The 27,133-nt window shown below is 40.0% G+C and overlaps 1 protein-coding gene across 8 annotated transcripts in view; it reads right to left on the bottom strand.

Moving 5' to 3' along the window:
- Positions 1 to 26,713, bottom strand: part of ST7 (suppression of tumorigenicity 7) — a 242,932-nt gene extending 216,219 nt beyond the window's left edge. For 7 of the 8 annotated variants that reach the window (XR_007121535.1, XM_047695088.1, XM_047695090.1 and 4 more), the window contains exon 1: positions 26,361 to 26,713. Coding sequence is in view for 6 of the 8 variants with exons in the window: in XM_047695088.1 (XP_047551044.1) it covers positions 26,361 to 26,511 (151 nt within the window). In the remaining 2 variants the exon portion in view is untranslated. Of the gene's footprint in view, positions 1 to 25,403; positions 25,502 to 26,360 lie in introns of those variants that run through there. The other variant, XM_047695093.1, reaches the window with a different exon arrangement.
- Between the last annotated feature and the right edge of the window lie 420 nt (positions 26,714 to 27,133).

The raw sequence follows: 27,133 nt of genomic DNA, 5'->3' as shown, positions 1-27,133 counted from the left end.
AGAAAGTAATGTTTGATTAGAAACCAGAAAAGTGAGGGTGTGAGCCCTGCAGCTTTCTAGGGGACAGTGAATAGAACAAACAGTTCAATCTATGCTTCTACACTACAATCTATACAACATGGAAGGAAGTGTCCACCTATTTTCTACCTTCCTTTCTTATTTTAGTGCAACTATAACAGCCAAGATCATTATGGCATTTTTTTAAAGGTTGTTTCTCCATGTGTATACACAACAGAACAAGACAATACAAGATAAACCCTTAGAGGAAGGGGATTCACAGGCACAGACACAGTTAGTATGCAGAACAAAAGTCAAAGGGATGAGTTTACCCAGACTAGAAAGAAACCAATCCAAACTAGAGATAGAAAGTTGAAAGAGGGGGCGTCTGGGTGGCTTGGTGGGTTGAGCCTCTGCCTTTGGCCCAGGTCATGATCCCGGGGTCCTGGGATCGAGCCCCACGTCTGGCTCTCTGTTCAGCGGGGAGCCTGCTTCCCTTCCTCTCTCTCTGCCCACCTCTCTGCCTACTTGTGATTTCTGTCAAATAAATGAATAAAATCTTAAAAAAAAAAAAAAGTTGAAAGAGAAATCACTCATTTTTGCTTGCTCACTCATAGTGAAGACAAATGTTAAATAATCACCAACCTCCCCATGCCTGAAGACAATACACACATACTCACACATGTGTTTTCAATTTTCTGTCAAGAATCACCGGACAGGGGCGCCTGGGTGGCTCAGTGGGTTAAGCCGCTGCCTTCGGCTCAGGTCATGATCCCAGGTCCTGGGTTCAAGCCCCACATCGGGCTTTCTGCTCAGCAGGGAGCCTGCTTCCTCCTCTCTCTCTGCCTGCCTCTCTGCCTACTAGTGATTTCTCTCTGTCAAATAAATAAATAAAATCTTTAAAAAAAAAAAAAAAATCACCAGACACATAAGGAAAACTTCTAACAGAAGAGTGACAAAACAACAAACAAACCACTTTAGCAAAAAGGCACATGGAAGACACAGAGTCAACAAAAATAAAAAAGGTATTTTAAAATATATTTTTTCTGGGCCCCTGGGTGGCTTAGTTGGTTAAGCAACTGACTCTTGATTTCAGATCAGGTCATGATCTCAAGGCTGTGAGATCAAGCCCTGTGTGGGGCGCCACACTGGGCATGGAGCCTGCTTAAGATTCTCTCTCTCTTCCTTTCCTTCTGCCCCTCTTCCCTCTTAAAAAAATATATATATTTTATATTTAATATATAAATATATAAAACATATGTTTGGGGGGCAAAAAGATGCTATTTTTAAGTAGGGGGTGACAGAACTATACAATTCAATGGATGAATTTCCCAGTCTATAAATGATATCTCAATAAAGATAGTGAGGCCATGACCTCAACTGCCAGGATATGGCCTGATGAGTGAGGCAAAAAGCTAGCCTTAGCTACATGTGTCTGCTGAGCACTGAACTGTGGCCAGTCCAAGTTGAGATGTGCTATTAGTATAAAGTACACACTGAATCTCTTAGTACAAAAAAAATTATAATTATCTCATCAATAATTTTATACATTCAGTACATGTTGAAATGACAGAATTTGAGTATATTGCGTTACATAAAATATATTAACAAAATTAATTTCATATGTTTCTTTTTACCTTTTTAATGTGGCTTCTAGAAAATTTTAAATCTCATATGTTGCTCAAGTGGGGCTTATATATTACATTTTTATTGGATAGTACCACACTAGATAGTAAGTGCATTTGAAGACAAAGGCTGTATCTAAGTAATTTTTGTGTTCTCCAGGGAGCCTAAATCATAGAAGACCTTCAGTAAGTATTTGCTAAATAAATAAATAATGAATGAATGTTTTCACAGCACTAATTTCCAACTATGTCATTTTGAGAGTGCATTTTGGAAGTGCACCCACCCTGAGGCAAGCAGAGAGTCAATTCAGGTAACTTGAATTGCCTATTCTTACCTTCTGTTGATTATTTAAAAGTATTTTTGGTATACTTCATAGATCACAACATATCCCCCTCTATTAGTACAATATTCATTTTAATGACTAGCCTCAATTATTCCAGTAGCTGTGATCACAGAGACTTCTGAAACTAAGGAATGAAGAAATCTACCACCTTATCTTTTAAAGCCTGCCCTCTAGTGCTCGTATTATTAGAATACATTTGTCCACAAAGATCGTTTGCTTTAGGAAAATTAACTATGAAATCTGCACACAACAATATGTTGCAAGACTCAGAAAAACATACTAAAAACCAAATGTTGCAGATAGCTAAAATATTGGTCTCAACTGAACCAGTTTAATGAAGGAAGTTGAAGAGAAAATACCCTTCAGCCTCATTTTTTAAATATCAATATTCCATTTTATTAAAATGGACAAACTTGCAACGTAATTTCCTACCAATATCACTTCCAATATACCCAAATAAACACTCTACCAGATTGATCAAAGTAACTCATAAAGTTGGGATAGGGACTAATTCAGGAAAATGCTTATGAGTCCTCCTAAAGAATTCTAAAAATGTCTCAAGCACTTTGGATTTTTACAGAGCAGACCAGGGCTTAAATAGCCAGTAGCCCTAAACCAGCAAAGGGGGAAAATAATGCATGGTATTAGGACTGGCTAGGAAATTTTTGGAAAATAAAAGAAGAGGAGGGTGGTTATGGTAGGTGATTCCCAGTACCGGATAGAGACTGACTCCAAAAGTGGGAACAAGAGAAGCCCCTGGGTGACAGGCTTCCTGTGAGGTCTGTCTAAGCAAGTAGTAAGGTCAGTAATGAATCTGCAGAACTGAGTGCCAAGAGCAATCTTACGGGAAATAATATACACAAACTTCAAGCGGGTGGTGCCGAGTCAAGAACCCAAGCAGAGGCCAATCTTCAGTGACAAGAATAGAGCATCCAAGAAGGCACAGCGTTCTTGCTGCAGTCTGAAAGAGCCAGGCCCATGATGCCACAGCAAGTCCAAACGCCTGAGGAGGGCAAGACAGGATGCCTGCTCCCAGCGAGTCACTTCTGCCAATGGCCTCCTATCCCTCAAACATGTCCTGCCTTCATGGGGACTCCCCTAGAAGCCAGTTAAATGTCTCAGGATGAAAAATATCCAAAAATACCAAACCCATTTAGATAGCTGCACATAACATGCTACCGCTCATTTACAGCTTATAGCCCTTCTTTGGGATGACTATGAGGGTAATGAAGAAGAATTCTCTAGGAGGGCTGAACTCCAAATAATACATCTGTTTACTTTGCAAGAAAAGAAGGCCTAGACTTGGAATCCTTCATAAATTCCTGGGCAGTGGCTAATGTTCTGCTGAATAATCAAGGACCTGAAAGGAGTAATAGTAAAGGACTGATGGCTAGGAGGTTGAAAGATTGAAGAATGTGGATGGACTGATCATTTGAAAGGGCTCCGAGGATGAGAATGCCCACACCAACTCTCAGTAAAAAGCTCAACTGCAGAAGTCTGGGGTGTTGTTGTTGTTGTTGTTGTTGTTGTTTTGATACTGCAGAAGTTCTTAATCATCCTCGGTCTCCTTTGCTCTTCTTCCCAACCTCTTCAAGTTGGAAAGCCCCAGAAATCAATCTAGAGCTTCTTCTCTTCTCTATCTATACTCTCGCTTTTAGTAATCTTATCTAATCTTGTGGCTTTTAATACTACTTATAAAATGTGTCCAAAGCTATCTCCATCTCCAGACTCAAATATCCAGTTATCCACCTGACATCTCCATTTAAATATCTGAATATCTTCAACTGAACATATCTCAACCGAACATACCAAAACTAGTCTTCCCTAAAACCTACCCCTCCTTCCCCTGAAACTAGACTTCCCCATCTCATTTGATGCCAACTGGGATGGGCACATGGATGTTCTCTCTAAAGAATCTGATATTTAGCAATTAAAAAAAAACTGAGGTAGCTAGAATGCATTCATTCTGACAGTAGCATCTGAGAAAACTATCCATTAGATCCTGCTACCTAGGTAGCTAGAGATATTTTGTCTTTTCTGAAATCTAATTTACCTTTTCATTTGATTCTGAAAATTTTCACTTTTCCTTCAATTGGCTATGGTTAGTTTCCATTCCTTGCAACTAAAACCCTTTACCCCACATAACCACTAGCTTTCAGTTTACTAACTCTACTTTACTACCACCGACTCCCAGTTTGCCACTAAATCCTGTACTCTATCCTCCCTTCCACTTATAGTCAGGATGAAGAAGCAGTCCATTATTAAAGGCTCTAATCACACATGTCCAGAAGTTTCCTGCATGTTATCTGAGAAATTATAATGATTAAAATCATCTTTCATCGAAGTATTTGGTCCCAAATTAATTATGTTCAGCTATTCGTGGAAAGCACAATGAGTAGGAAATTTGTCAGAGGATGTTCCCTGAAGTTCATCTAAAACAGTCCTATGCCACAAATTCTCAGAATCCCTTCCTTTGATCCCATCCGGTCTCCTTTATAGCAGCTAACCTCAGTCAAACACTATTAATTACTCATGATTTCATGAAAGGGAATGTCTTCTCATCTCTGTACTTTATATGAGTCTGGCTTGATAAATGTTTGTTGAATTTTATCAGAAAGTAATACAGAAAATGCTTCACATTTTTAAAACAATCACCATACTTCAAAGGGTATGCACTCTGACTCAAATATGATGTTGATTATTCAGTACTAATATATCTGAATATGAATTATCAGCTAAGTCTTCCTAACCATATTGAAAAATCAAGAGGGGATTTTACAAAGTGCTTTATTATACTGATATTTCTACCTAATTCATTAATTAGCATAGGTTAAATTTTGTGTATATCTCAAAAATAAGAATACCATGTTTACTCACATTCCTGGTATCTCATTCTTCTTTAAATCAATGTCTTCTGTTTAAACTTGAGAATTACATGAATAAACAGAATGATCTAAAAGAATTTCCCAGTAATTCCTGCTCCTACTCCCCAGCTTATCCTTAAAATATCTAATCAACAGGTCAAGCATAAATATCAGTACCACATATGTAAGTCTCAAAGGTAACAAGCTGTGTTTTTTCCTCCAAATAATGTCTTTATAAAGGAGAGTGTCACAAACGCATAGACAAGCACCACCTAGTGGCAAAAGGAAGTACTCCAGAAAAACAGATCTAAAATTAACTACCAAAATCTAAATCATGGAGATTTGTTGTTAAGAAATGTTGTTAAAATGTTTAATAACCATGTGGCAATTAAAAGTAAGGCTAGTTTTAAAATAAAGCTTAAGACTAAATGTCATTAAGACAGTGTAGGTTCAGCTGTTCTAACATTCTTGAGTGAACCTCTTAAACTTGAAATGGAAAGACATGAGCTAACACCAGTCTTCAGCACAGCTACTCTGCCATGCACTGAGCACCTTCACAGTTGTCACAGCTCCTCTAACCCCCAACAACTCAGTAAGGAAGCTATTCAAATTCCCACGGTACAAATAAGGAAACTGAACCTCAGATAACTACGTAACATACCTTAAATCATACAAACATGAAGTGATGGTGTCACCTCCCCATTGACCGCTCATCTATTGCTGGGACCTTGGGGAACACCAAGTACTACAACAGGTGAGCTGACTGAGCACTTACTGTGCATCATACATAACAGACTCCAACATGGTCAGGAGATACGTGCTGCTAGTGATCCCTCAGGTAATCCCTTAGACTTTGGGATTAATCAGACTGCTAGCTGAAAGGAGACAAAGCCCCTCTTAGTCCTGAACATATGTAAGTGTATTAGAAAGATCATGGACTTTAGTGTCAGGCCTCACTACAAAGCAGAATTAGCAAACTAGTATTAACCGAGTGCCTCCTGTGCAGATGAGCACAGTGCTGGAGTCGGGGACACAAATGTGTCTGTGGCAGAGACAACCTGCTCTCACGGAGTCCACAGTCCTGCCCTTGAAGAACTTTCAGTCTAGTGGAAGAGATGACAGACTAGTAGGTCCTTCTGGCACACTGGGAGAGACTATTTAATGACCTGGTTGGAGGGCAAAAGATAACAAATTTGGGACCTGGCTGGGGGCAAAAAGAAGGAGTTTCTTAGAAATTTTTTAACTGCGTAAAGAAAAGGCCTCTTCACAGACAGCTCTTTACAAATTATTTGCACCAACTTTCAAAATTTTCTTCTCTTTGCCCACCCCCCACACACAGCTAAGATGAATATGTGCAAATGGGAGCATGCATTAAAACTTCTGCTTTCTAAAAGACATGCCCTTTACAATGGGGTCTAATTCTTCAAGTCCTTACATCTTCACAGATGTAGACCAACTTGGGGGGTAGAGAAATGGGTGAGCCCTGTGATGAGTACTGAGGAGGGCACGTATTGCTGGAGCACTGGGTGTTATATGCAAACAATGAATCATGGAACACTACATCAAAAACTAACAATGTATTGTATGGTGACTAACGTGACATAATTTTTAAAATTATAAAAAAAGATAAAAAATAAAAAATAAAGATGTAGACCAATTTCATTTAAAGAATTAAAGGATTTAGGGATGCCTGGGTGGCATAGTTGCTTGAGAATCCGACTCTTGGTTTTGGCTCAGATCATGATCTCACCGTCACGGGATCAAGCCGTGGGTTGAGTTCCAAGCTCAGAATGAGTCAGCTTGAGTTTCTCTCTCCTTCTCCCTTTGCCCCTCTCCCCATGCACACTTGCACTCTCTTTCTCTCTCAAAATAAATAAATCTTAAAAAAAAAAAAAGGAATTGAAGGATTTAACAAATAGATGATAGCATAGCTTAATGAAAAAGGACAAGACTTGGAAACCAGGTCTATTGAGATTCCAAGTCCACAATAATCAACAGATTATTTGGATTTTTTTTTTTTTTTTAAGTAAGGGTGGATAGGGGACAATCTTAAAGATGAGTCCACCTCTTCTCTTTTCTTCCTAAATAATTCACTTCTCAACTCACAGGGAGGGCCAAGTAAGGTAGGTATCTATGCCGGATGGTGACACACAGTGAGGGGTGGCAGCAGCACAGGGTGAAGAGAGCATCTGCACAAGAGAGCAGCCCTACCTGGAGTGTCAGCGCCCGAGCAGAGTAAGAAGGGTATAAGAACAGGTAGCAGCCCCATGTGTGTGTCAGAGCTGAGCAGTGTGAGGAAGACAACTCCTTGGCAGAAGTGGAAGGGATGCAGAGGAACTGGTGCTGGAGCCCAAACAGGATGAGCAGGGCCTCTGCGGAGGACTGTTCAGCATGTGGTTTCAGAATCCAAGTGGGTCTGAGCCACAGTGAGGCAAGGAGGGATATTAAGAGACGCTGGTTCTATACAGACATATTGAGCAAATAGTAACCACAATAAGGATAAAGGGTTTCCTTTTCCTTCCCACTGTCAGTGAAGTGATGAATATGGAAAGAAAGGAAACTAAATGAATCCCGGATTAGATTGGAATCTGAGGTATCAATGTGAACTCATGATTTCCAGAGAGATAGATAAGGAATAATAGATATACAGAAATATACACATCTATATATACATATATTCCCTTGCTCTGTCCTCTCGAGAGGACTAGGAACAGCAACAACCTAATCACAAAAAGCATACCTTATGCCCAGATCGTGGCTTTTAAATATTTTTCTCCACTAAAAGGAAAGATGGTTTCTTAGAGAAATTGCTGATTCCAACACTGGAGCAGGCAAAGTACAAGTTGTGACTAGAATATCTTAGAAAGTAATCAAGTCCTCAAAGAATGACAGGGACGGGGTACCTGGGTGGCTCAGTGGGTTAAGCCTCTGCCTTCAGCTCAGGTCATGATCCCAGGGTCCTAGGATCGAGCCCCGCATCTGGCTCTCTGCTCAGCAAGGAGCCTGCTTCCCTTCCTCTCTGTCTGCCTGCCTCTCTGCCTACTTGAGATTTCTCTCTCTGTCCAAAAAAGAAAAAAAAAAAAAAAATGACAGGGACATGTCAAAAGAATACATAGCCAGTTTGAAGGGGCTCACATAGGCCAAATCTGGGATAGTTTAAGCATCAAAATAATAATGAGAGCAACAAATTATAGCCCACTGAACAAAACAGGAAACCAGGAATCCATACTGGCATAAAGAAATTAAATTAAGGGGTGCCTGGGTGGCTCAGTTGGTTAACAGTCTGTCTCTTAGCTCAGCTCACCTCTTGATCTCATGGTCACGAGTTCAAGCCCTGCATTGGGCTCCATGCTGGGCCTACTTAAAAAAATAAAAAAGGGGGCGCCTGGGTGGCTCGGTGGGTTGGGCCGCTGCCTTCAACTCAGGTCATGATCTCAGGGTCCTGGGATCGAGTCCCACATCGGGCTCTCTGGTTAGCAAGAAGCCTGCTTCCCTCTCTCTCTCTCTCTCTCTGCCTGCCTCTCCGTCTACTTGTGATCTCTCTCTGTCAAATAAATAAATTTAAAAAAATAAATAAATAAATAAATAAATAAATAAAAAAGAAGAAAGAAATTAATACATTAAAAGTCTGATGAAGAATTTACACGGTTTCCAGACACTTCACAAAATACTAACTACAAAACAGCTAAGAATAAGATTACAATACTGAATCCCCACAGACATCACCTTCATCAAGTGATCAAAATGAGCATCATCACTAACATAACAAACAAAAATCATGTAACACCTGATAGATGCAATGAGAAACACAAAGCATCACTACTGTGACATTCCAGCCAAAGACGCATACATAGTCTGAACTTAATTATGAAGAACCACTGGGCAAACCCAAATTGAAGGACATCCTAAGAAATAACTGGCATGTAGTCATCAATACATCATTTCAGTTTATGAAAATCAAGGAAAGACTAAGGAACTATCCCAAATTAAACTAAAGAAAGACTAAACTAAAGAAAACTAAAGAACTATCCCAAACCAAAGAAGACTAGAGAGACAAGGTTGAAATAAATTCAATCCAACTAAATGTATTACGTGACTGAAAACCACATTCTTTTGCTATAAAATTACATTATTGGTACCACTGGTGAGACTTGAACAGGGTCTCACAACTAGTTATTGGTTATTGATTAATTTGTACTGTACTGATTTCTGATTAAACCGATTAGTTACCAAAATTAATTTATTTTGATGATCTTACTCTGGATAGGTAGGAGAACACCCTTGTTCGTAGGAACTACGTCCTAAAGTAAAGGGAATCACATCAACAGTGTACTCTCCAATGGTTCTGGAAGAAAAAAAAAATGAGTAATGGCTCCCTGCTGCTACTCACACTAGGCTATTATTACATTTTCAACTTCTCTGTAAGTTTGAGATTACTTTTAAATAAAAATTTTAGTTTGAAAAAATTAATTAGGACTGCCAAAGAGGCCTCCATGTACACTGTCAATTGTTCATTATGACCAATGCCATCAAATAGAAGGGCTTGGCTTACAGAGGAACATGCACTGATGGGGAGAAGACCTAGAGTCCTATGAGTCCACAAGCTGACAGGCCTGGATGCACTATGATGTAGGAGTAAGACTCTGGAAGAAAAGGTCAAGCTCCTCAGAAAACATAGGAGAGTAAGGAGTCAATGGAATATACTGGTTATGTGAGGCACTTAGAATTTGGGGTATTTGTAACCATTTGGACTCAGGTAACTGGAGGTATCCAACTTGCAGATGAGTCATCTGGCCTCATTATATGAAAAGTGAGGAATTTTTAAGATAATTAATATGAGCATGGAAGTGATTATGTTGCATGAAGTACAGTACACTTTGAGTACAGCATGGAATATGAAGGTTATTATTGAGTATCAAGCTAGAAACATTCCCTGGAGCTAATGAAAGAGGGCCTAGAATATTATCAGGCTTAGATGTATCTATTTTATCTGCTAGGCAACAGAAAAACGTTAAAGGATTTAAAAGCAAATTTCAGTATGCAGATTAGATTAGGAGAGATTAGAGGCAGGAAGACCAATTGGGAGACTACTGTAATAAGATTATAAAGGCTGAAATAAAGGCAAAAGTAGAAACTGAAGAGAGATGCATGAGGCACTATCAATTTGACAGGATCTACCAACTAACACATATAAGGGAAAGGAAAAATGAAAACTGTTAAGTGTTTCGAAAGCAGTGTAATCCTTCAGAAAAATTCAGCTCCATTAGGAAATGAAGAGAGCTAGTGAAAATATCCAATAGGCTGTTAAGAATGCAAACCTGGAAGCTGGGAGAGGGTCAGGAAAGAAATATTGACTGACTTACACCTGTATGAGACTACTGGAGGGTACTGCTTAAGAAAAGAAAAGTGCTGAAAACAATCCTGAGAAAGAGGTCTTCTTTAAAAAATGGTCCAAGAAGTCAGAGAAAAGTGCTTTATGCTAGGTATCTTCCATTTGCCCCTCCATGTCTACTTCCCACTTTTCCCACTCTGGCTTCTGGGCCAGCCACTCAGAGACCCTAACAAGGGATTAAGAGAGAGGAGGACAGGGACAGGACTTTGTCCCTAGTTCCTAATGTACAGAGTCAACTCAGAGTCACAGACTGGCCGTGTCTCTACCAAAGACCACAGCTCTCTTCTGCTGCTCTCTGTGTTCCAGGAACTGCTGCTTCCCCATGTCCCTTCACACCTACAGATGGTTATGGCTCCCTGCTGCTTCTAGCACCAGGGTATTACACTATCTTTTATTACTAATAAAATATCCTTTATTATTATCCTGCCCACATCTTCATAATTAGTCCCTTTATTAAATTCTTCTCAATAAACAATTTGAGGGTATGATCCCTGCTGGCATAGTGTGCTTATCTTTGCCAGCAATAATTATCTCCATGACATATATCAAAGCATTTCATTTCCCCCACTCAAAAATCCTCACACAAAGTTCTAGTCAACAGCCTTTTCTAGGATCCACTGGACCATTCTACCTTAGGTCTCCTCTGTTGCTTTTCAAGATGCTGGATTCTAAGACATGAGAAGTGGGATTCATCCTCACTCATTCTGTGGAAGCTGGTGTCTCCAGAGAAAAGGAGTTCTGAAGACATCAGAAAAGCCTACACTGTAGATCAGGAAGCAGCCTCTCCCTTCCCTGGCAAAGAACACATTGTTCCACATATACTGGCCCAGCATTCCTGACCTATTGTTTCTCTCTTTGAAGACTGCCAATGGTCAGTAAATTTACCTGCTTTACCAAAGAATCCGAGGCTGGCCAGAAGGAGACAAGGAATGACTCAGATAAGCTCTTGGCACCTATCCCTGCACCTGATGGGATAAAATTTATTGAAACTGAAGAATGTAGCAAGTTGCCAACCACTAGCTTATCAAAGAGAATCCTGGAATCGCCCACCCATCTACCAAAACTATGGCTTCAAGATTAAAACCCCACTACCACTCAGGGTTTGGTGCTCTAGTCAGCTGCACTCCAGATTAAAATCACCTCTGTCAGACCAAGCCAAGCAGGCATGTCGGCCCTGACTTAGCAGCAACGTGAAGACAATGGTACAAAGGAGCATGGGGGAGATGGGAAGAAAGATTAACCAAAACTGAGCCACAAAAGTTCTAGAAATCACACTGATTTGGGCGTGCAATTTGAGGAGCAAAGTTGTGCAAGTGCTGGAGCTGCGCTTGCAGGACTCTGACAGTGAATATCTCCTTCAATTCTGCACCTAGGCACCTCACTTGCCTCACCCCAAGCCCAACCCTGTTTAAAATAGTTTAATTGTATTCAGAACGCAAAGTTTTCAAGACTTTTGTAGGAGTCTTAATGAAGTAGACAGATACTTGTACTCCTACAAAAGCATCCCCAGGAACGCAAAACCTACCAATGCGGGCTGATACAAGTGTGCTGTATTAGTGACTCAAACACTACAAACTGTAGTGCTATTGGAGTCATAAGTTTTCAAAATGGTAAACAATTCTTGGTAAAGTTCTGAACAAAGTAAAATCCTTTGTTAATTTACACCGTAGTCTGAATTCTTAAAAAGAACATATAACTATTTCAAAAATATTTTAGGGTTACATGCAGAATGAACACTCTAAAGTCAGATAAACAGATTTTTTTGTCTATATGAATACTTATGGGAGATATTTAAAAATTATGTGGAATACAAGCAAACACACCCATTGCAGGTCATCAAGCATTACTATAATGGCAATCATTGTGATAACTAAAAAGGTCCCCCACAAATTTCCAAACTTTCCCTACCAGGTTCCATTACTATTGATAATCCCTTCTCTAGGGAAATCAGACACTAGTGCAGAGAGGTCCATGCAGCATTCACCATTTGTAATATAATGTGTATGTCATGGTACATTCATATAATGGAATGCTATACAGTTAAAATATATTAACTACAGGGGCACCTGGCTGGCCCAGTCAGTTAAGCTTCTTGATCTCAGCTCAGGTCTTGATCTCAGGGTGATGAGTTCAAGACCCACACTAGACTCCACACCGGGTACTAAATTAATTAATTAATTAATTAATTAAACAAGCAAACCACAGCTACAACATGTAAAAATTTCATAAGCATAATGTCACATAACAGAACAAGTTACTGAAAGTATGTACAATACCCTTCTTATTACCTTATTTGTGTAATTTATTAAACAAATATTATACTACTTTATTTGTATAAATACTTTAAACTCACAAAAATTACTATATATTATTTATGAATAAATTAAATAAAAGGAAATAATGCCAACTTCAGGAAAGTTGTTCCAATTGAGAGGGAAGGAAAGGAAAGGGATGTGGTGCAGCTTTCCCTGTATTGATAAGAGTTTATTTTTTAAAAAGAGAAAGATGGGACAAGAAATATACAAGATGAGCCAGGAGCATCTTGTAGCACTATAAAGAAAAGTGCTTAAAAGAAAAATCCCATAATGACAGGGGTATGTCAAAGGGATACAGGAGTCATCTGAAAGAGCTCCCAGTGGACAAAACTACAATGATATGAGCAATAAAAGATATAAAACAGTATGGGATTATAACCCAAAGTATAAAATATCCATGAGTCCATACTGATTAAATAAATGAATAAGAACAGACAAATCTCCAATGAGAACAAGTTCAACTATAGGTGTAAATACTCTGCCCTCAAGGTGGGTGAAAGACTGAATATACAAACAGGCAGTGACCAGACCACATATAAAAATGGAACTCTGATCCAGAAGCCGCAACACCAGTCCTGAAAGCGAAACCACAACTTCTGTACTCTTCAGCCAAACAGTCAGGACTTGACCAATAAGTGATAGTTTCTCTAATTTTTGTCCCCACTTCTAATTTAGGATCAAACTAAAAAAGCCAAATATGCCCTCCCAAACCCAACACGTAGGATGTTCTGCTTCTAGTTAGCCCCCTTCGGCTTCTCTGTGCTAGCAGTCTCCAATCAGGGCCTACTGGCAGCCTTTCCTTTTTCTACTGCAGAGCTTTCCTACTTCTCTGCTTGCCTTTGAGTCCCTGCCAAAAGCAAGCGATGGTGGCTATAGCAAGCACTGAATAAACAGCCTTTACTTGTTCTCATTTAGGTGGTCCTTGTTTATTTCTACAAGGGGGAGCAAAACCCTTCACTCTTTTATGGCCTATGCAAGTGATTTCAATTCTAAGACTGCATATTGGGAAAGGCACTTTACAGTATTGAACTTAACACTGCTTCAGCCAGGTGACCAAAGTGAACATCAACAGTGATAAGTCAAACTGATAGTATGTACCCTTGATATGTGATAAATGTGGCACTTTACCTCTGTGGTTTTCCTCCCCAAAACCCATAATCATAGAAAGATCATGAGAAAAATATCAAACAAATCCCAATTAACAGTCTACAAATTACCTAACCAGTACTCCTCAAAATTGTCAAGGTCACTGAATACAAAAAAAGTATGAAAAACTGTCAGAGCCAAGAGGAGTCTAAAGAGACAAGACTACTAATTGTAGTATGGTATCTTGGATGGAATCCTGGACCATAAAAGGACATTCAGTAAAAACTAGGGAAATCTGAATAAACTATGGACTTTGATTAATAATAATTATCAATATTATTCATTAATTGTTACAAATGGACCATACCAATGTAAGATATTAGTAATAGGAGAAATTGCATGTGAGGCATATGGGAACTCTCTATACTAACATCATAATTTTTATTATAAATCTAAAAGTGTTCTACAAAATATAGTTTATAAAATTTATAGTAAAAAGAGAAATAAAAAGCAATATGAATACTTATGGCAAAATACTGACATAAATAATGTTTAAATATGGGCTGTGGGTCACCCTATTATATTATTTCTGATCCTTTTCTATATGGGTGAAATACATAGTAATTAGAACTTTTTCCATTTTAATTCCTCACAACGAACTCCAATTTAACCCCAATGGATTCTCTATTTTCCTTTTTCATCCCCCCCTCAGCCATACTTGCAGTGTTCTGAAGGCACCAAGTGATAAGACATTCCTTTGTTAATGCAGTTCCATTAGCATAGGGGTTCCTAGAGCAAGCTCAGTAATACCAACATGAATTCCAAGTTTTCTCATCCTTTATGTTCAGTTTTTGTTTGCTCCTTTTTGCTCTACACATTTTACTTTGGATTAGAGTTGATTGTATGCCTGTTTCTCTTTCCCTCTCTGCACCCCAAGGATCTTGAAGACAGGGCCCACATCCTGGTCATATTTCCATTCCTCCATACCCACCCCACTTTTCAATCTTCTAGTCAGCTAGTCAGTGAGATTCCTATAAAGCTAAGTATTAACAGCATTCACATATCAATAGCATATCTTTAATGAAATAGTATGTTTTACTGAGATAATAAATAACTGCAACAGAGTGTAATCCATGAATAAAATACTGTCTTAATGTCTAAATATTTTTATATCTCCTTTAGTTTTTGCAACTATTCTAAATAGAAGATATATTAAAAAGGGCTTTAAACTCTACTTCTAAGTCATGTTTATTCCTAAAGAGTAATAAGTTAGAAGTGAAACAATGGGTAGCCATAATGTTCAAGACACATTAGGGAAAAATCTTTACCTGTGCCCACTGTTACACAAATCTGTTTACCCAGCTAGTCCCAGCCTGCTAATCACTACACTTACTAAGATCATTTAAGTTTTCCCTTTGGACTGAGCAATAATAAATCTCCGTTCTCTCTTCACAGCTAGACAGCTCTGATGCAAGCTTTGAATTTAGATTCCCTCCCATTTGTATAGTAAATGCTGTCTTATCTTTTCTAAGTATCTTAGTTGCTTTCTCAGTCCCATATATTCTCATGGTTAAAACTAAAAATGCTCTTTTTTTTTTTTTTAGAGATTTTATTTATTTATTTGACAAAGAGAGACACAGCGAGAGAGAGAGAACACAAGCAGGGGGAGTGGGAGATGGAGAAGCAGGCTTCCGGCTGAGCAGAGAGCCAGATGTAGGGCTCTATCACAGGATCCGGGGATCATGACCTGAGCCAAAGGCAAGATGCTTAACAACTGAGCCACCCAGGCACCACTAAAAATGCTCATTTTTAAGAATTATAGGTCCTTTGTCCTTTAAAATCTACCAGAAATTATGCATTGTTTTCTGTAGGTAAGCAAAAACAAAACAAAACTGTTTGTAAAAATCAAACATTTTTAGGGATACTTCTACAAACAAAACTAATTAATGTCTGCATATCTTTGTTCAAACTTAACTGTCATTGCTTCTGTACTTTCCCTCTGAGAATGATTGATCAAATAACGTACAGGAAAAAAAGTTTATTCTTAGGATAGTGACTTTCTCTAACAGATTAGATTTACCGTTAGATTTTTTTTATATTACATTTTCAAACTTTTACTGAATGATAATAACACATATACAACTTCCAGTTAAGAGGAAAAAAATTGAGAATAAACTTTCTAATATTTAAAAATTATAATTCAGCACCTCACACTTCATCTCACAAATGTAAGGGTGCAATTTAAAACATTCTCTTTGTTAAAAGAGTCAAATAAACTAAGAAAAACTTGTCTCTCTCAACCATAATGTCAAATACTCTAAGCCTGAACTGAGAAAAGTATTATTTGTTTTATTTGTTTTGTTTTATTTTATTTTAAATAAAAGGTATCAGTGATAGAGGATATGAATTCCCCTCCCTCTCCATCAAAGCTGGAGGGAAAAGTACAAAACCAGATCACACCAGTTCTGATTATGGGACACTAGAGGAATATGAATGTATATCCTGGAAGGGACACCAATTGAGTCAAGTGAGTGTAATAAACACCCAAGAGCATTATTTTATTAATTCTATTATTAATACTTGATAAATAGTACATAGCAAATAAATGAAAAAGATCAATTTGGTAAAAAAGGTAAATTTCATTCTCTCATTCCCAAAAGAAAGAAACTGGAAAAGCTTAACAGAGAGAATTGAAAGCATTCTACCATTACCTAGCACTAATCAAATAACACTTTATATTGGTATGACAATTGACTTTCTAACAAAACAAAAAAATCCTCTAACTGTAGATCACACATAAATACAGATCCAAACTGCCTGAAGAGCCACTTCCTTTTTTAAGACTTTTTTTTTTTAATTTTATTTATTTATTTGACAGAGAGAGATCACAAGCAGGCAGAGAGGCAGGCAGAGAGAGAGGAGGAAGCAGGCTCCCTGCCGAGCAGAGAGCCCGATGCGGGGCTCGATCCCAGGACCCTGAGATCATGACCTGAGCCGAAGGCAGCGGCTTAACCCACTGAGCCACCCAGGCGCCCCCCTTTTTTTAAGACTTTTATGCCTCAAGAGTGTTTCAACTATTTGTGTTGTTTTAAATTGTTAAGCTTTTTTTCAACAAAACAGTCATTCTCAGTGAGTGACCTAAAAGATATCTTCAAAGTCCTCTACAGACTTGCTCAAATTTTCAAAAAGACTGACCTAACCAAGATCCTTTATTAGATTTGTAAGTCAATTTAAGAAACAGGGGCACCTGGGTGGCTCAGTCGGTTAAGCATCTGCCTTCAGCTCAGGTGACAATCACAGGGTCCTGGGTTCCAGTCCTACATCAGGCTCCCTGCTCAGCTGGGAGCCTGCTTCTCCCTCCCTGCCTTTCCCTCAGTTTGTACACCCTGCCCTCTCACCCTCTCTCTCTGACAAATAAATAAAACCTTGAAAAAAAGTTTAAGAAACAAAATTAGGGTTCTCCACAAAGTATGCTTATAGCTAGCACACTTTCAGTTTCCTAAAATTCAGAGAGGAAAAAATCCTCTCTCAGATAAACGTTGCCTTATTTTGCTGTGATTTAATAACTGGAATTAAACAGTGATTCCCAAATGGGGAACCTGGGTGGCTCAGTGGGTTAAAGCCTCTGCCTTCAGCTCAGGTCATGATCCCAGGGTCCTGGGATCGAGCCCCACGTCGGGCTCTCTGCTCTGCAGGGAGCCTGCTTCCTCCTCTCTCTCTCTCTCTCTGCCTGCCTCTCTGCCTACTTGTGATCTCTGTCTGTCAAATAAATAAATAAAATCTTTAAAAAATAAATAAATAAATAAATAAATAATAAACAGTGATCCCTACGGCCACAGCCACAGCTAATATGAAGTACTGTTGGAGCTAACTGAGCCTGTCAATTTCCTATTTTAGCACAGTAGGTAGTGCACGAATGCCTGCTATATTTGAATGACTGGTAACAGTAACAAATGAGCAACTGCCCTGCTCCACTGTAACACCAAAAATGAATTTCATTACATATTCTCTCTCTTCTGGGAAAATAAAAACCTGTTATAGATATCTTTACAATGACATCTCAAACACAATAAGCATGCCAGAAGATTTTGTTTCATATTTACAACAAACAGACGTTCACTACTATGTGGTTAAAAACAATCCAATAAAGGGGTGCCTGAGTAGCTCATTCAGTTGAGTGTCTGATTCTCTGTTCTCAGCTTGGGGCATGATCTCAGGATTGTGAGTTCAAGCTCTGGGTTGAAGAAGCCCCTACTAAAAAAAAAAAAAAAAAAATCAATCCAGTAAGTCATTACCCTGTTTAGTCAAACTCTTAGATATTCTTAAGAAAGATTCTCCAGGATAAATGAGGTCCCATTATATATTTTAACGTGTCATGTCACTGTGAAAGTCTATAGAATATAAACTTCTGGAGAAACAACCTACGTATGGATTTAAATGGCAGTTTACAGTCTACAAAGCACTTCCTCATTCAATTTACTATCTCATACAAAGTTGCATTCCAGTCAAGGAACCAATTCTATCATCAGGCTGGTAAGTCAAAGGCAACTGATGTCAACCATAGCAATATTCAGAGAATGCCCAAAGTTGTGCCTCCTATAGTCTATTCAGCAAGTATAAACACTCCTTAAGTTGTGCTATTTGTCCAGTTCCACACTTTCTGTCAATCCCATTCCAGCCCCACATTTAGACAATCATTGATCGTTCTGACCCAACTGACTAGTCACATTTACACCTCGCTGTCTCTTTTCCCCCTTAGTGTTTTCCAGTTCTGAATTTTTCCATTAGTTCACTTTGGACAAACACCTCCTCTGAATCACAAGAACACTCTTTTTCCTCCCTTGTCTTCAAGCTTTTGCCCCAGTTACCTCAGAAAAATCCTATCTCTCTGAGTTTCGGTTATGAGCCAAATAAGTCCAGCCTTGAATGGTAAGTATTAGCAATAGCCCTCTGAACCAAGGGAAAGAAAAACCTTAGGTGGTGAAGTGAAATAAGAAAAGCACCACTAGTGTCATTAATCTTGGAAAGCCTTAAAAATACTCACTCATTTACCTTTTCATGTATCATCACTGAGTGATAAGCAAATGATGGAAATACAAAGTTAAAAAAATATCATAACCCTTGCTCTCAAGCTCTTCTGAGTATTCTAAGGGAACAGTCCCATCCAAAGGTCTCTACCCAGTTCTCCTCTTCACTCATAAATTAGGTTGTTCTCTCATCAAAATACATTCTTAAATGTATTCACCTGTACCGTTTCCTTTAATTGGACAACTAGTATCATAACTGCAGTCATTTTATCTTGACAGTTCATTTTATCTTGACAGTTTTTATTCTACATGTACAAAGAGTATAAGCCATGTAGCTGTTTATGTAGCTGTTTACACAGACTTCCATGGACAAGCCCAGGGAGCCTAACAACCAATGACAAAGCAAGCAGTACAGTGCTAGGCTCATGTAAGAACTCAATTAAGCATTGATTCCTCACCCCTTCCTAGTTCGAATTAACAGATTTACATTCAATCCTATTTTTAAGATGTGACTATACCATGCACGGCTCTTATTCATAGGGAGCAAAATATACCATGAAGCATTAGCAAACAAGACAATGTATCAGAGGTTGATAATTTTTCAGCACAGAAAACAAGTGAGGAAACTGGGAGGAATATACCTGACATGAGATTGTAGGTCCAAATCATAACTGACAGGAATAATACAACTTCAATCTCCAGGTACCTGCCTCTCTTCTCCAAATGAATGTATTAAAAAGCCAGTGGATGAATGAATTAACTAATAAATGAACACAGTTCAGAGTCAGTGAAATGGACAACACAACTAGGTATACAGTATATGGTTGCTAATATTATTAATGTGCAATGCTCAGGGCTCAGTGCTAAAGGTTATTTCATTTAAAGTTCAAAATAAATCTAAGAAATGGAGATTACTGTCCTCATCTTATAAATGAGAAAAAAAGTCTTCCAAAGTAATTTGTCCAACGCTACCCAGCAGATGGCAAACCGGGATTTGAACTCAAATCTTCTAAATTCAATGCTCCTTTCACCTCATCATAGCTGGTATTTCTTTCTTTCAGCAGATATGAAGTACTTTACAGAGTAAGAAACATTACAATAAAATTGGCAACAAAACAAATTTCTTAAATGCCAAAACTATTTCACTCTGGCTTCTCATATAAACTTAGAAATGCTTCTATTGTTAGTAGAGGGACTATGCAAATATATGAACTGAAAATTGCGCTTAAGTTTTTCTAATCACTTCAAATTATACTTCTGTGTGTTAAGTTTCATAATGTCTGACACAGTGCTATGAAAATTTGCCAACCAAATCTTTTCTTCTTATATACAAGTTATATATAACTTTTTCCATGTTAGTAGAATCTCAAGCTCCTTCCTTACAGGTGATATGAGGTACCTAACTCAGTAAATCCTATGTTTGAAGTTCCAGGTTATACTACACAAAAATGTAATTAATTTTTTAACTCTTAACATCCTTTATATTACATTTACTTTACAATATGAACCAGAAGGCTAACCTTCCTTATATTCTACCCCTAAAGAAAGGATCAAAACATATAAATATTTTGGGACAGCAGTAAACATTTCAGGGTAGTCTTTATAACTTAGAGTCAGTGAACACAATTCTCAATCTCATAAGAAATGATAGATTCCAAAATCATTTCCTAAAGAAGAGTGTTACTGCTGAGTCACCACAACCAACTGAGATAGTTTTTCATTCATTCAGCAAATATGTACTAAGCACTAGGCCCAAACAGTCACTGTTCAAGATCCTGGAGATATACAGTAAGACAAAACAAGACCCCTACTCCAATGGAGCTTACAGTACATGGGGTACAACTATGAGAATGCATCAATAAATAAACAAGTAAGAACTACATCAAACAGTGCTAAATGCTGTGCAGAGAATTCAAATCTGGTGATATTACAGTAACTGGATAGTCATTTTAGATTGGGTCATCAGTGAAAACCTCTCAAAAGAAGCACATTTAAGCAGAGATGTGACTAGTAAGACTACTGCGCAAAAATCAAGTAGGAAAACATTCTGGGTGGAGCACTCAGCTAGTAAAGCTGTAAGGCGGGAACAAGCGAGGTATATTTAAGAATAAGAAAGAAGAGGGTACCTCAGTGGCTCAGTCGGTTGGGCAACCAACGCTTGATTTCCGCACAAGTCATGACCTCAGGGTCGTGAGATGAGCCAGATGAGCCACATGGGGCTCCATGCCCTGCCCACCCCCTCAGCCCGGGCACATCTGTGCCCTTCCTCTCTCTCAAATAAATAAATATTTAAGAATAATAAAGAATCACAAAATGTCTTGGAAGATAATAACCTCAAGAAAGAATGGTAGAAGTTCAGATTGGAGGAGTAGGAATGGGTCAAATCATCAAACTATGTAAGCCGGGGAAAAGATCTGGATTTTATTTTCAGTGAGAAGGGAAGCCACTGGCAGAAGTCACATTGTATCTGAAGTTGTATTCAGCAGGAATTTGAGTACAAACTGGAAAAAAGATATATTCACTAAGTATATATATTCACATATATTAAGCCCACCTATTTGCTTATTTCTATACTCTGCACTCAATGAAATGTATCCCAAGACACTAAAACAGAATCCTAGAGCTAGAGAGAATCTTAAAGAATATAAAACTACCGCTGCACATGTACAGTAACTGAGGGGCCTAGGAAAAAAGTATCATTTACATTGCTTCATTAATGGCTGAGAGAAGTATCTCCAAAAATAAGTAAGGGCAACTAAAATATCTGGGATATATCCTAACCTTAAAGCTGACATTAATTAGAAAATTGTCCTTTTATGTGTTCACGAACTAGAACACCATGAATTACATGCATATGACCCATCACAGAATTAAAGGTTTCATGTCAGTTTCTGACCTCAGTCTAAAGCTGAAAATTTAAGTAAGGCACATGCCCACTAATATGTTTGATCAATTTCATTGTTCCTATCCCAACTCACTGGATATGCCACAACTTGGAGATTGACTCACCCAGTGAATGGTAAGGAACTACTACTATGTATAAGAAATTATACTGAAAAACAAAGAACTAGAGTAGCAACAATAAATCACGCAAGGTAAAATCTGCCAACATGCCTCTCAGATACCACACTGTAAAAAATAGAGGAGGGGGCGCCTGGATGGCTTAGTTGTTAAGTGTCTGCCTTTGGCTCAGGTCATGATCCTGGAGTCCTGGGATCAAGTCCCACATTGGGTTCCCTGCTCAGCAGGAAGCCTGTTTCTCCCTCTCCCACTCCCCATTACTTGTGTTCCCTCTCTCACTGTGTCTCTCTCTGTCAAATAAATAGAAATAAAATCTTTAAAAAATAAAAAAATTTTTGATTTTTTTTTTTTTTTTAAGTAGAGGAAACAGAACTTTCAGCTGAAAGGATCAGCAGGCTGCAGGCAGCAGGCAAGTTGGTCCTTGAAGTATGGGTAGGATTTAAAGATGAGGAGAACATACTAGACAATAGGCACAGCAGGGGCAAAAGACCTAAGTAAATTGCCACCAGGCCCTTGAGGTAAGAAATACAGAGTATTAATTAAATTTAGAGCAACAATTTCCAATATGAAAATACTCAAAACAGAGCTACACCTAAATGATATTTATATATCATCTCAGTTCAGCAATATGAGTTTTGCATCTGTATTTAACATCTTAACACAAAAAAGTTTTGTAATACAAACAAACTTAGGCGTAGTTCAGACTATTACATTTGCTTTCTAGAAGGAATTAAGTAGGATTTCAAAGATCTTTGAAAACTTGCTTTTCAGGAAACAGAAAAAGAAATGGAAAATCACTTAAGCTGCCCAGTGCAAGAGTTGCAAAGGTGCACATTTTAAGAAAAGGTGTTAACACACTAAGTGTTTTATATTCAGCATCCAAAAATCTTAGAACATAGAGCAGATGAGAAAGTGCTATCGACACTACAGTATAAAGTAAGCTGTTGTCAAAATTTTTAAATACCAATCTATTCTACTGTTTTTCTTGAATAATATCCTGCATGACTGCTCTTATCCACGATTAACTTTCTGCCCTTTTGGGAAAGCTTTATTTTGGGATACTAATTCCCTTGAAAACAAACAATAATATAATTTGGGGTTTTTAAAAATCATGTTAAGGGGCACCTCAGTGGCTTAATTGGTTGAGCATCTGCCTTTGGCTCAGATCATGATCTTGAGGTCCTGGTGTCAAGCCCCGAATCACAAGGGGCTTCCTGCTCAGCGGGGAGTTTGCTTCTCCCTCTCCCTCTGGATTCTCTCTCACTCTCTTTCAAGTAAATAAATTAAATCTTCTAAAAAATAATAATAAATAAGAATCATGTTAAAATTTCATTCTATTTTCAGTAAATCATAGGACTATTGTAACATTCTCCTAACCAACTCAAGGGCAGAGATCAAAAAATCAAAAAAATCAAAGCTAACCAGTGTGCTATTTCTAAAATGTTTGTTTTCTCCCTGGTCTTTCTTAAAATTCATTTTTCATTGCAAGAGCTAGTTGCATATGTGACATTCTCCCTATGTGGTCTAACAGAATACTCAGAACTTTATCCTTAAATGGTACAGGCTCAATGCAGTGAAGGTCAAGTAAACCCAGATGGTAGGAGTGAGCAAGTCAGACAACCATGAAAAAACCCTTAAAGCTATTTTGGAAAATTATACATGATACATTAGTGGCAAAGGTATCCTTGTTCATTAAAGTCTTTTTCTTTTATTGTTTTAAATTCCACATGATTCCTAGTTCTCTGAATCTAACCTGAACTTCCAATTTTTGTGACTTTGTTTGGGAGGACCACTTTCTGCATCCCCAACTCGGAACCATGGAATTCTTTTCACCCTCTGAGGTTCAGTTCAAGAGAAGCTCCAACTGCCTTGCCCTGCTCCACTTTGCATTATGAGAAGTTGTTCCCATGTGATAAACCCCTAATATAGCCTGAGTTTTACAAATCTGTATATCTTTTCCATTATTGCACCTGTGACAACATCCTATATGTAGGAGACATTCAAGAAATTTTTTTTTAAAAAGCAAATTGAACAAAACACATTTACCAAAAAATAGATCAAATGAGGTTAGAAATGCGAGAGTGGTCATAAGTAACCAAGCTATTGAGAACATGTCAAGCAGATATCCAAAACAACTCTGGAACATTTTTAGCAGATTCCACAACCTTACAAAGTCCAGAGTTGGGCCTGCGTCATGGAAGCCCTGGGCTCCTGGCTCCCTCACCAATCTGTGCTGGTGTCCTCACCTTCCCTGAGTAAGAAGACCTGTGCTACCCGAAGCTCCTTAAAAGCAGCACTAGACTCAGTGACCTTTTCAGGGACGCTCGCCTTCACTGCCACAGGAAGAGCAAGCACCACAGGGCTTAGGAACAGCAAATATTAGTCCCATTAGAATCCACTTACATCACCCTGGAAGGACAAGTTCCACCACAAGAGGGTCCAAAGTCCTCATTTCCCCCACCTTCTCACAAAAAATAGCAAAGAGGTAGTTGTCTCTATGCTTCTCCTTTTACCTTCCTTTATGACTAAAATGTGCATAAAACCACACTGAAAACAGAAGCCCAGCATCACTATGGCAAACAGCCTCAGACTCCCTCCATACTATACCTGATGAGATTCAGCCCTGATGGTTTGTACATCTGCGTATTTTCTACCTCTTATAAGCCCAAATAAGCAACAATCCTATATTAATTAACAAAGGGATTTGTGAGATATGCCAGATTTAAAGTTGCAGAGAGAACATCCAACTACAGTATTTCCTTCCTTAAAAACTACATGGTTTCCCAGTAGGTCTTCTGCTTCTTGCTTGTTCAGCACAGAGCATTGGTAAGTGGCACTCAAGGGCACATGCACACATATACACACACGGATGGTTATTTAACCCACGTTTAAAAAATGTTGTATGCAAATGTGTATTCCAAAATAGAAATTTTGAATGTGTATTAAATGAGAAACATTCCTGTTTTTTAAAATCCTACATTAAATTTTTAGGGAGAAAAAAAATCAAACCTGCTTATCAATAACTATAGGATTCCCTTACCACATATATTCAAATAACTTCTTAAAATCACAGGGCTTTGGGACTAGAGGTATCTTGGAGATATATTTGCCTAAACCAAGGAAGACAGTACCGTGACAATCAGCCACTCTCAAAGAAAAACAGCCAGAAAGCCATGGTCTTTGAGATGACTAAATCCAAGGACGGAGCAACACCTATTAAAATGGCAGGATTCTAGGGTGCAGAATCCTGTCTCCCAGGGACACTAAGAAACAAATGTAAATATGAACAGGAGTTCAAGTTAAGAGTAATCAAGATACTCAAAATTTAGAATTTAAAGGCACAAGTATCTAACAAAATGAGCATATTATCTCAAGTGTTCTAAAAAATTATTTTAGTGCAGTTAACACCACACAGGACAACGCATTACCAAACCTGGACTCCCAGACTATGTAAATCACACGCCAGATGGAATATATACATTACACACCTATTCGGGACTGTAAGGATTTTCCTCGAAAGTACGGTGAAACTTAAACATTACAAATTAAAAAAACGATCTGACTTGAGTCCCACAACTACTTCCAGATTTCAAAGAGCTATAAACCCTTTTTCAAAATTTACTTTTTCTCAATTGTCTCTGGAGTGTTACGGTTGGTGTGGATTTTCTTCGTGGCTGTTTTTAATGACTCGGTCGGCTCGCTGCCAGTTTATTAAGATCCTGGGCTAATTACCTTCTGCACTTACGACCGTGAAGAGGAGACATGCGGGGCTCCCTTCTTAGCCTGCGGAGCTTTATCAAAGACACCGGACAAGGCTAGTTACCAGAGCCTACTGCGGGCGGGGAGAGGGTGGAGGGAAGGGTAGAGATCCTTGAAAACCATCACGAATTCGATTTCCCGTCTCCCCTTTTGTCCCTCTGACATTCCGTTTGGTCACCCGACACGTCATCCATACCCCTAACAAGGTGGGCCTCGGCCCATGGAAATCCGAGCGACGCCGTTCCCCTCGCAGCTGCGGGGGCTCAGATACGGGCCCCCGGGGCGCCGCCGGGGCAGTCGGACTCGGCCGAGTCGGACTCGTCCCCGGCTGAGGGGCTTCAGCGCGGGGCACCCCGGGGCAGCCCTGACTCGGAGGCGCCCTCAGCCGGCCGAGTGCCGCCAGCTGGGGAGAGACGCCTGGTCCGACTACACTTAGGATGTTCGGCAGCCCCGGCCCACAGGGTGTGAGGAAGGGCACGGTCTAACTCTGAGGAGAACCTCGGGGTCCGCGCTCCGACACCCGAGGGGGAGTCGGCCAGAACTCCCTCGCTTCCGGCGCCTGCCCTTTTTCGCCCGGCGGCCGGCCCCCGGCAGGGCAGCCCCATCGGGCCGAGGTGCCGTAGCCGCCTGCCGGGCCCGCCTCGCGGCGTGTGCGCGGCGCGGCTCCACCTCCGCGGGGTCTCGGGGCCGCGGGGCCGGGAAGGCCGCCGGCCGCCCCCACGCGCCCCGCGGACCCCGCAGCCCCGCCCGGCCACCTGAGGCGCCGCGTCCTCGGCGGGTGGCCGCGGGCGTCCAGTGCGCGGGCCCTGGCGCGTCCCCGAGCGCGCGCCCGGCCTCCCGCCCCCGCCAGCCGGGGCCCCGCGCGAGTTGCACTAACTTTCCGGAGCGGGGGAGGGGCGAGCGCCGCGGGCCCCGCGGCCCCGGCCTTACCTGTGCTCAAGTTGTCGTTGATTTTCAAGGGCACCCGCAGGATGTAGACCAGGAAGAGCACGATGAAGAACCACACGGTCCAAAGATAAGTCCAAGACCAAACTATGCAGGACTTGAGCTGCTCCAGAAAGCCCGTGCCCGCTTCAGCCATTTTTCAGCGCTGCTCTCTGCTGCCGCGGCTCTCGGTGTCTGCCGGGATGATTCACCGGCCCGGAGGCGCCGCTCGCGCTGCCGCCGCCGCCGCCGCCGCCGTGGCCCGGGCGCCCCCGGAGCCCGCCCGCCGCCCGGGACGCGGGCGCGGCGGGAAATCGCGCGGGCCACGGACGCGCCTACCTTTCCTTTTCCCGGCTTATTGCTAACTCTCTGGAGGCCCTTGCATGTGGCTTTCGTGGAGGGATCACGTGGCCTCTGCCCCCTCACGTTCTGATGCCATTTATATTTATTGTGCTAGTATTTAGAAAGACAAGCCAGCTGGGTCGCTGAAGGGAACTCTTGACATGTAATGATAACTCACATATGTTGAGGGTTTACTCTATGTCAGGCACTGTTCCAAGCTCTGTATGATCTCATTTAACCCCTTCAACAATCCCCATTGTGTAGACAGGGAGACCGAGGCACAAAGCGATTGAATAGTGTACCTTAAACTTCAAGCCAAAATTCAGTTGCAGTGTGATGGATGACACACATCCATCTATAAAGGTCTTAAACTCTCTACATTCCACTCCGTGCTTTGAGAATTCAGGCTCAAAGGGATGGATAAACCCAGGGCAACT

The sequence above is a fragment of the Lutra lutra genome, chromosome 11, assembly GCF_902655055.1.
Source record: "Lutra lutra chromosome 11, mLutLut1.2, whole genome shotgun sequence".
In the NCBI taxonomy this organism is placed as follows: domain Eukaryota; kingdom Metazoa; phylum Chordata; class Mammalia; order Carnivora; family Mustelidae; genus Lutra; species Lutra lutra.
The sequence above is the reverse complement of the archived record's forward strand: the minus strand, read 5'-3'. Positions and strand labels throughout refer to the sequence as shown.